Below are 11,895 nucleotides of genomic sequence, written 5' to 3' on the forward strand. Positions count from 1 at the left end.
TTGAAAATATATAACATAATTACATATGGGATTTTTTGACGGCAATCATACTGCGAATGCAATAACTGGAAGTGTTGGAAAAGAAGGACCAGCTGGGGTTGGGTTCAAACTAACAGAATCAGGTGATTATGACATGGATAAAAAGAAAATATTTGGGTTAAAGACTCAAGATGACGTAGCATTTGATGCTGATCTTGATACATATGCAAAAGACTTGAGTAGTGCTGTTAACAAGAGATATGTCAACCAATTTTTAATGAAAAAAAACAGTGATGAAACCCATTTTGATTGTGTTGGACTTTCACTTCAGAACACTGAAGCTTACTATGATGGGTTGTATAACGACTTATCAATACCGAATGTTGAATATGTAAAATTAGAAGACAATAAAGTCAAAACAGAACTAAACAACAAACTCACTGATAAAGCCGATCTTAGTACCAATAACGAACAAACTTTTAACAGCATAATAAACGTCCCGAAATTCGATTCAGGATATAGTAATATGTCAAATGTGATGAATAAAGAATATATTGACTCCAGAGACGCGCTTAAAGCTGATAAAACATATGCCGACAATACTTTTCTAACGAAGAAAACAGGTGCTATTTTAACTAATACCCTTCAGAGCAAGGCTTCTAAAATATATGCCGACAGTACTTTTTTAACAAGAACTCAAGGAAATGTCTTGGCGAATAGTCTTCATACAAAGCTTGATATTAACGGTAAAAATCATATGAATGCAAATCTTAACATGGCCAATAACAAAATAATTAATATAAAGGAACCATCTAGTTTAAATGATGTTGTTACTCTCAAATACATGCAAGATCACGTAAGCCAAAGCCATGTTCAATCTGTTAATAGTGAAAACAAATTCAAATATATAATGGAAAAACCCAGTGAACAAGTAAGTCAAGAAAACGATATCGAATTAGGAGATGAAGTATACCTTGACAAATCACCGCATCAGATTAACAAAAAGGTGATTGACATGAAATTACTACTTGATGCTTCAAAAGGGTATTATAGTTCAAGAGTTGGATTAAACCTCTATCTTCTTTCCAATGATCAATATACCTTATGTTTTGAGTTGATATGGACAAATAATGATATTGATCCTAGTTCTATACATATCGATGGTATATCTTCAATTGAAACAATTCATAACATAAGCACAAAGGTATTCGGAACGCAACTATATGCTCGATTAATATGCCAATTCACCAAATCTCAGCAAATCGGTAACAATTATATCTATATTGATATCGTTATGAAGATGAAACCTGATCAAAATTATGATCAAAAACTACAAACTTACTTCACAGTGTATGGAATATCTTCACATCAATCCAATATCTCACCAAGCATATATGACCAACTATATCGCGTGGAGAATGATCAAATATATATCGAGGGAGCTGTAAATATGTCTAATTATTCCATCACTGGCTTAAAAGAAGCTTTAAATAACAACGATGCAATCAATCTAGGCCAGTTGACAAGCTTGAATAATGCTCTCAAACTAACTCTTGAAAACCAGATCAAAACATTGCAACCCAAAAGCTATTATTATGAATTGTTTGGGAAATATTATTTCGATTTAATGGATCCATATAAATTCATCATGTCAGATAGCAACGGCGCTGTTGTTTTAGGATTAGATAATCTTGTCTTTAATCCAACAAAATTGTTAGCAGATTTTGATATAACAAAGGGTTTTAAAAATAGTTTCATAATTAATTTAAATGAAAACATCACTGGATCTGACGACTTTACCTTTTATCTGACATTTAAATATGAGGCAGGGCCTAATAAAAGAATTCTTATAAAATTGGGCGATGATAGTAGTTTTCATTACCCTTGGATTAAAATTGAAAATAAAAAAATTAAAATTGAATATGATTTAGATGAATATATAGAGCAGATTAGAACTGCTTATATAGGGAAATATCTGAATCTATGGTATACTAAAATAGGGTCCCTATTTAGAATCGCTGTATGCAATAATGGTATGAGTATTGATCGAGCATTTTCTGGTTTTAATATCAATGCATCCAACATTAAAATCAGTTCAGATTACTTTGTACAAAGAATCGGTTTTTGTAAAAATGCGTACCCGATAAATGGAAAAGAGTATCATAAAATTCAATTTTTAGATAAAACAAAAAATGTTTTCTTCGAATAAATTATCTAACTACAACGATTTTATCTAATTAAATTATATGAAAACAGTGAAATTGGTTAGCAATATTATTGATTCTATTGAGAGATTAATTCAAAACATAAGGAAGCTGTATTACACAATAAAGAACAAGCGCAATGCTAAAATGACAAAATGATAAAACAAAAAAAATCATATATAACTAATATATATGACTAAACATCGAAAATGCATATTTACATGGAACCATATATCAAGCGAACTGACTGAAGAACAAATTATAGAATTGAAAGCTTATTATCAAACATATCATCGAAAATGTTGGGCTTATAAGCAGGCTGTTAAACGTTTCAAAAAATGGAAATTATTAGGGAATTCATTGTCTATTCTCTTTGCATCCGGCTCCATTTCATCAAGTATTGCTACAGGAGGTGTTAGTTTGGTTGCAATTAGTACAATAGCGCTTTTAATACAAGGCTGGATGCATCATCAAAATCTCGATTTAAAAATTCAAAATAGTACATATGCATATCAGAGCTACCAGCATTTACTCAACTCAATTAAAAACACGATGAGATGCGGTGATTACAATCCGTCTAGCGTCATAATTTCAATGAAGAACATTGACGATTATGTGACGGATACCGGTCCGATAATCGACAAGTACCTACGAAAATATGATAAGAAATTTATTGGATGATCCGATTTATTTCGCCAAAATTTAATGACAAAATCTCATTCCAATACAATCGATAATAGGCTAACGTTTTCTTGCTTTTGCTAATTTTGATAAATTCACAAGGTAGATTCATCATCAAAAAAAGCTGTTTAATTATGAATTTGGTTGATATAAGTCTTTTTCTACCTTTGTTTACAACAGGAATAGCGCCGGATTCGATAATATCAAACACTTTATAAATTCGATTCCTTTGATCACTAGTCAATTGTACCCTATTTTTAATACATAAATCGTTTAAAACATTCTCAACGTGATACTTCCGATGATATACCGATTTTCGGCGTATTTTATCCATATTTTCATAAAAATCAATGAACTCACTGAAATAATTAGAACCATGAACCAAACCGCAATTAATACAAACATTTATACCGTTTTGATTTGCCATATCCTGCTTACTACAGCATGGCTCAGCATCCTTGATACCTTCTATCAATAGTTGATCACAGAAAGGGCATATAGGTTCTTTTAAATTTTTTAATTCATCGTGGATTTCAGAATTACAAACCATTATATATATATAACACATAACTTCACGGCACAGCTGTGTTTGGCAGTAAATTTCAGAATAAACTTTTTGAGTAAACTTTTGAGTAAACTTTTGTGTAAACTTTTGTGTAAACTTTTGTGTAAACTTTTTGAGTAAAATTTGTTGAAATATGATTGGTCAATAGAAATCACACCAGATTAAAATACCTGCTGACGCGTCAGCAGGTTTTTTCGGTCAATGGTTTAGTCATTAATCATTTATAACTTATGGCTAAAACCGTAAACTGAATAATTATTTATTTAATGTTGATCTTTACGAGGTCTTCCACGTCGTCTTTTCTGGTCTTCAGGTATACACTTTAAACGTACATGATTTTTGTCTTCATTTGATATTTCAGATCTGCTATTCAGGTCTGAAGATAGCATTTTAATAATACAAATATTTGTTTTAAGGATGCTCTGAATACAATACATTTTATTAATGAAGGCTATATCATTCGAGCTTTGATCAGATTCTAAAAGGTGTTTGATATTTAATGTTATATCAGTCATTCTATATATATATTAAAGAAAATAATTATCTGTTTATATCTAAACGCACTATAACAGTCACATATATAAAGACAAGTTATGTAACATATATTGAAGAAGGCTATAAGGCTGGTTACACAGTATTGATATGATACTGTTATTGTTGTTGATGACAACCAATAATATTTTATTACTAGTTATTTTTAAACGCACAATATATTTATAGTAAAAGATATAAAGAAATATCATTTATAGTATAATAAGAGAAAATGGGAAGAAATTTAAAGTATGATAACGACGCTGATAGAATAAACGCTATCAAAAATTCAAAGACTAAGTATATGTTAAATAAACGATGGAAATGCGATATATGTAATTACGATAGTTCATTAGCAGCTAAATGGACACATTTGAAGTCAAAAAAACATATCAAAAATGCTGTTATCAAAGCAATAGAAGATGATGATAGATTTGAAATAATTGATAATAACAATACACAATAAAACACTTTCATGCACTTTAACAATGACTAAATATATAAATATATCTAGTTATTCAAAAACATGAAATTAAAAAAAATAAAAAAAATAATTTTACTATAAACACTTAAAGAAATACTAATTTCATATAGTATAAAAAAAATGAAAACAAAAAAATTATCAAAACCCGCTCTCAAAAAACGCTCTCAAAACCCGCTAAAAAATAATACGATCTCACCAGAACTCGTATTATTTAAAAATATATTCTCTAATAATATTAATATGAATAAAACAAATCAAAGCTATTTGAAAAAATTATCATCTCAATATTTAAAAGATGCCAAAGCTTTAGGCCATAAATGGAAAGATTTATTAAATAAAAAAACACGTCAGAATGTAATAAATGATATCAAATATCACAGAAAGATAAAACAAATCATTACAACAGAACTAAAATTAAGTAAAATACATGAAACACGAGACAAACTATTCAAATCAAAATACGATAAAATACAAAATATCGAAAAACAACACAGAGATAAAAAGACAGATCAAATTATAGAATCTGAAATGGAGCAATATTCTTTATTTCTTGCAAGAAAAAGTGAACAGAATATATCAAATGCAAAAGACAAATACAGACAATCGTTTATTTCTTTATTTGAAGAAAGACTGAACAAAATGGATAAAAACACCAACATATCATTAACTATCGATGTAAAAATAATAAATGATATACTAAATTCCGAAATTCAAAAATCGTATGGTCCATTTGAAACAATAATACCAAAAGATATATCTCATGAAGACATGTTAAAATTCAGTTTATATACCATTTTACAATCAAATATAAATATGCTATCGGGAGAGCATATTACACACATAAAATACAGTTATATTGTATTGAAAAAGAAACAATTTATTAAACACAAAATGGGCAATCTTAAGCTTGTAAACTACTTGTTAAAAGACCAAAGACCAATTAAAAAGCATGGAAATAATACATGTGTTATAGATTATATATGGGATCAAGTTAAAAACAAACAAGGATTTAAAAAGTATGATTATAGCAGATTAAGAGATGAAATAAACGAGTACGTCCTCGATGGTCCAAGAATAAGCACATATGAAATTATTAAATGGAGTTCAGCTTGTCATCCAAAGTTATCTATTCATGCTTTTGACAGTCAATATAAAAAATTTGTATCTCATATTGCAAATGATTGTATTTGTAGCCTTGTATATATAGTAAAAGACCATCATTTGTGGCCTATAACAGATGAAAATTTAAAAATAACCGCATCAAAAGCTAATCAAGGCAGATGCAAAAACCTATTAAAACATATGGCAGAATTCAAATGGAGTTCATATCACGAAAATATACTAAAATTAACTAATATAGATGAAATAAAGTCAATTACATGTGAAAATCAAATTATTATATTACCAAAAGATACAAAAATGGCCATCGCAATAGACCTATACACAAAAAAATCTAATTACTATGTCGAGTACATGCATTGGGACAATAATGGTGTTTTGGATGGCTTTATTGATCACAATCGTAATATGTATGTACTTAACAATCAATATGACGAAAGAAAGAGTATATGTGACAAGTTGTTTGATATATACAAATCGGATGATTTTAGATGGTATAATCAAAGTTTTACAAGCATATCTTCAGCTCTTTATAAACAATTAAATGGTTATATACCGGAGTCATCTTACAATATCAAAACACGTCAAATTCTCGACGAATATTACCCAAGGGCTCTTTTATTTGCTACTACAGACGAAATAACAGACGAAGATATATCGAAGTTAGTATCTATTGATATATCTAAGTGCTATCCAAGCATATTATTAAACAATTCATCACCAATTCCCATATATACGATTCACGACGATATCGAAGAGTTTGACTATGAAGACGATTTAAATGATAATGGAGAATATTATATCGATGAGTATATGTTAAAATGTTTTAATGCTCCAATTAAAATTGAGGCAGGTTTTTATAACAAGGATCTCATAAAATATCTCATCGATATGTTAAATATGCCGAAGAGCCAGATAAAATACAAAATCGTATCAAAAAAAGCATTAAAACCAGACACTTTCAAAGGGTATATCGAGTATATGTTCAATAATTTTGATGAAAAGGAAGCAAAAATGATGGTAAATGCTTTTATAGGTAATTTAGGACGCAAATATAACAAAACAAACAATGGTTTTATTTCATCAGATATTGATACTATTTTATGCACTTGGACTAGTGCTTTAAACGAAAGTAGAAATATTACAATATCAAATTACGATGATATATTTCTTATCAAAGAGACTAAGATTGAACGATTAATATCGGACTATACAAATATCAATCGATTCGTGATATCAGGGGCTATATTAAAATGTCTAAAGCTATTAAACCAATGCTATGATGATGAGAGTAAAATTATTTCAATAAATACTGATGGATTTCTCATACAAAATCCCCGAGTTTTATTCAAGCACAAAAAAGATATCAAATTTGATATAAAATGCATAGGAAAAGCATATGTGACTGATAGTAGTTTTTCTTACTTTGAAAAGAGGTATCGAGATAATATTGATTTGACACAATATAAGGATTTTTTAGGAGAGGGAGCCATATACAATGGAAAAGCTGGAACAGGAAAAACACAAAAACTTTGCGATTTAGTCATTAAAGAGGACAAGCCATTGGTACTCAGCTATACAAATAAAGCTATCGAAAACGTCAAATCTAGATTAATCAAAAATAATGTCGATATCAATAAAACAAATCAATATTGCCATACTTTCGATTCATATTTTTGCGAATGGAAAAGAAGAGATATGAGCTCTCTTGAAGGAAAAACCCTTTTTATTGATGAATTTTCTATGGTACCTAACCAATATATGACCTTGTTATATCAAGCATTTTTAAAACATAATATCAAAGTATTTTTGTTCGGAGACTCTTTCCAATGCTCACCAGTGGAAAACGGATCTCAGATATCATATGACTATGTAAAATCATCTGCTATCAATCAAATGTGCCCAAATATTGAAACATTAAAATATATCAAGGGCTGTTCTCGATATGATGTACCTGCTTACAAAATGCTAAACAAATTTTTAAAAAAAGGTAAAATATCACACAAGTTTGAACAAATAGATACTACATTAATGAAAAACATTTGTTATCTAAATAAAACACGAATAGATGTGAATAAACGTTGTTGTGAAAATTTTTGTAAGGACAAACAATATTACAAGGTAAATTTCAATTATAATAGCAAGAAAGAATCTTATGTAGTTTGTAAAAATATGCCTCTAATAGCAACATCAAATATCAAGGACAAAGATATATATAATACAATGCAATTCAAAATTGAAGATATCAAGGAAGAAAGAGAAACCACTTTATATTACATAAATGATTTTTGGTTTAACCAAAAAGAACTTGAGGATAACTTTATTCCTAGCTTTTGTATTACTGTATACAAATATCAGGGCGCTAATATCAACGAACCGTATAACATATTTGATACTAATAGGATGTGTAAAAAACAGCTTTATACTGCTTTATCGCGGACTACTAAATTAGAATATATTAGACTAAATAACAACGATCTGAATAGTGTTTATAAAATAAGAAAACAACCCGATATTGAGCTAATTAATTCACGAATAAATAGCTTGTATAGAGATGGCAAAATATATATAGTTTCATTTAACAATGATAAAAAATACATTGGCAGTACATGTCAGGATATAAAAACACGTTTAAAATGGCATTTAACTAATAAAAACAGCCAAGTATATAAATTGAAAGACCATGATCCGATTATAGAATTATTGGTAAACTGTCCATGTCAGGATAAAAAATCTCTTGAAAAAGTAGAAAGTAAATATATCGAAGAATATGCTACCAAATACGGAAATAATTTAATAAATATAAGAATGAATCCAATAAAGAAAAAAGTTAAAAAGATTGAATATAAAGTACAAATAGAAACTGAAAAAGAATTGCGATCAAGAATAGCTCAATTAGATGGTAAAATAAAGATAAAAGACAACACCAAAGATAATTATTTGTATTATGACTGTAATATAAACAAAAAACGATACAGAACAATAGCCAAATACAATGAAAAATCAAGGGATGAAGCACATAACACAATAAGCGAGAAAAAGCATGAATTAATAAAGAGTTTAACAATAGAATTTTAAAAGTATTGATAAAGCAATGTATCCAAAATTTAGAAAAATATCAAAATACAAAAAGAGGAACTGTAAATTATATAATGTATATATATAAGTATGGATTCAAATAAATCAACACAATATTCAAAAACAGAAATAGAATTGTTTTTTAAAGAAAGAGAATCGTTTTTTAAAGAATTAAAAGAGCTAAAAAACATTTTAAGAAAGGATGAAAAAAGATATGAAAAAAATGTTGAATCAAATGAAATCAAAGCAAGTTTAAACGCACAATAGAATTTGTGTGAAAAAGAGTATAAGAGAATTTTATATTGGGATAAAGTGTTGAATACAGTTTTGGAGTAAGCACTGTAAAAAAGATTTAATTTCCAGATCAGTTGTAAAGACAAGGAGCAAATATAATAAAATATTATATTTGATCAAAAGTTTCATGCATTTAAAAAATAAAATACTATAAAACGCTACGCTTGGATTCAAGGTTTGTAAAAAGTTTTGGTATAAGATTTTGAATCAAGATTTGTGTTCAGATTTTGTTTCAAGATTTTGATTCAAGATTTGATTTAAATTTTTTTTATAGGGGTATGTGAAAAAAACGCGGGACAGCACATGTAGTGACTTGCTTTGGCCAAGTCAAAACCAACTTGTACAACGTACTGAATCAACTTATGCCAGGAACGACGCAAAAGCTTCTTGAACACAGTGCATCTCTTGATCTAGATAACTGCTTCATAGCGAGTCAAAAATTTGACGCCGAAAGAGTGGGGAGCATGCCAGAAGATGTTCCAATTATTCAACCTATTAGACAGCCTGTAAACTCTGAAGATAACATCATGAGAGACGTAGGTCTCTCTTTTGAATGTGACTACAACCTTTGTTTTAAGGATATCTCAGCCAGCGAAAATCTCCAGTCAAACACTGATTTAAAATCTCTAGACAAACCACTGCAGCTCCATGTCATTCCTTCGCTACCACCTGGCCATGTCGAGTTGGAGGTTCCTCCAAATGTGGACTGGGTACCCGGTCTGCAGAATCTGTGTGTTAAAGATCGAGGACTCGTGCTTCTCTCCTCAGAGCTTCTCATTGAGCAAATGTATAACGTCCTTACAATCATAACAGCTATTTTAAACGTCCACAGAATTCACAAACATCACAAAGACGATGCGCCATTCAACGAAGAAGACTGCATATCCCTGGTAAATTACCTCCAGTACGTAGGACAAGCGGGTCCAGCAGTTCATGTTGTTATGTGCATTGGTAATTTAAGTCCCCAAAAAGGGAGGCACCTTTTTTTGACCGAGGATGTCAGCATGTCAGTCCCTTGCAAAGAATGGCCAAGTTGTGCAAAAGAATGGCCTACAAGAGATAGAACATCAGGATGGCCATCAAAACAACTCATTGAAAAGGTAACGCAAAACGGGTGCCATGTTGTGCCAAAGTTTGACGCATCAGAGAAAAGCTCTGCAGCATCAAGCTCTGGTGAAATGTCAGAAGGTGCAGCGAGCAGTGTTGTCACTCCTAAGACCCAGTGGCGGTACTCCTTTTCACTGGCGGAAAGGACACTAATGACCTCAATCACAGATGAGCAAAAGATGTGCTATCTTATTTTCAAGTACCTGTTCTCACGTTATATCAAGTTGGAGTCAGTGATCACTACCTATACCCCGAAAACACTTTTTCTGTGGGCGCTTGAAACCGTGCCTGCCGATCAGTGGACCATAGCAACGGTGGGAGATCGCGTAAAAGACCTGATGGAAGATTTGAGAGCCTGTGTTAAAAAAAAGTACTGCCCGCATTACTTCATCGGTGATTCCAACACTCTCCAGCAGATGGATGACAAAAGCTGCAAAGTGACACTGGAGGTTGGCTTTTCTATGTTTGACGAAGACATGGCCGATGCACCGGTTCTGGGTTCAGACACATTTGAAACGACCTCGGACTTTCCTGTGAACTTCATGTTTACATACAAGTCATTCTACCCAATTAACGCTTGGCTAGAATCACTCAATGCGCAGATGATGGCGAAACTTGATGCACCAAAAAAAGTCCCAAGTGAGCAGAACTTGGCGGACCTGTTGGACAGCTCGAAAACACATCCAATCCTGATGACAGAGATTCTGAAATATCTTGTTTTGTCAGATGAGATTTATGGTCAGCCTCTACCAGTTCCTAAGTCCCTTTTGCAGCACGAGAAGATCACACAGCTCCTTAAATTCCTGGAGAAATCCTGCACAACACCAGAGAAGTACAAAGAGTGCTTGGAAGAGCTTGAGGTTGAGTTGAAGTTTCTTCATTTGCAGTTCAAAATAATCGATGAAATCCAACAGTTTTTTACGGAAAATCCAAATTTTGCTTACAGGTTTGACTCCAGCTCCGACGAGAGCGGATCTGAAGGAGATCAGTAAAAGCAAACGAACTATTTTGTAAAACCTTTACGTCTACAAATAGGCAAGCTTCTGGGAGTTCCTGCTGACTTCTTGCTTTATGCAAATTTGTCGTGTGATAAGGTGCTTTTTTTTTGATCAGATGAACTAGCCTGACCAACCTTCCTCAGATCAAATAGGGCCAATCAAATGACCTGTTTTCCTTTTCATTCTCGCATTCAACTCCTCGCATCTGTGAAAATCATCTGAAAAGAAGAAGAGCAACGAGCTCGTTTGTCAAAATGGAACGGTAAATTCCAGACCAACCAATTCCACTAGTTCAACCAATCAAAGTGGGACGCTGCTATGTGAACCACCTTCAAAGGCGCTCCTTATATTCTGACAGTGATGTAGTCGAGCCGAACCGTTTCACGTAATTTCCAACCGACCGACATGTCCGAAACTTAGGGCTAAATGAAAAGCACCCATTCACTCACACCACTACCGCTATACCAACTGCCGTCTGGTAGTTTTGATGGTGATCACAGCCATGGCTCGTTACGTGACCGGTTGTTCTTTTACTTTCCTTTACGTGGCCGGGACACTCATTTTTTTCGTCTTTCTTCGAGCCCCATCTAACATTTATTGCAATCAATGCAACTTTAACTTCAGCTTTTCAACTGAAACTCCGACTGTTGTTTCGGTCCAGAGTCAAGCCTGGGATCTGCTGCTATGCAGACTGAGCACCGTGATGAACCAAAAAAGTATCCATGTTTATTCTTTTCTAAATATACTTTTACAAAAAAGCATTTTTAACCTGAAATTACGTGATTGATTACCTGTGACGCACGCGCAAAAATTTTTAATTTGGTTTGGTTAAATTTGTTGTGGGATTCGCGCCAA

General features: G+C 31.8%; 1 protein-coding gene across 1 annotated transcript; it reads left to right on the top strand.

Annotated features, from left to right (window-relative positions):
- Positions 1 to 9,251: 9,251 nt before the first annotated feature.
- LOC144657479 (uncharacterized) lies at positions 9,252 to 11,813 on the top strand. The gene has a single exon (XM_078517821.1). The coding sequence runs from the start codon at positions 9,298 to 9,300 to the stop codon at positions 11,032 to 11,034; it is 1,737 nt and encodes a 578-aa protein (XP_078373947.1). The 5' UTR covers positions 9,252 to 9,297; the 3' UTR covers positions 11,035 to 11,813.
- Positions 11,814 to 11,895: the final 82 nt, after the last annotated feature.

The sequence above is a fragment of the Oculina patagonica genome, chromosome 6, assembly GCF_052425735.1.
Source record: "Oculina patagonica isolate OP01 chromosome 6, crgOcupat, whole genome shotgun sequence".
Lineage (NCBI taxonomy): Eukaryota > Metazoa > Cnidaria > Anthozoa > Scleractinia > Oculinidae > Oculina > Oculina patagonica.

Bases quoted from the DNA above. Each gene is read 5' to 3' on its own strand.
- LOC144657479 (XM_078517821.1), top strand. From the start codon at position 9,298: ATGCCAGGAACGACGCAAAAGCTTCTTGAACACAGTGCATCTCTTGAT.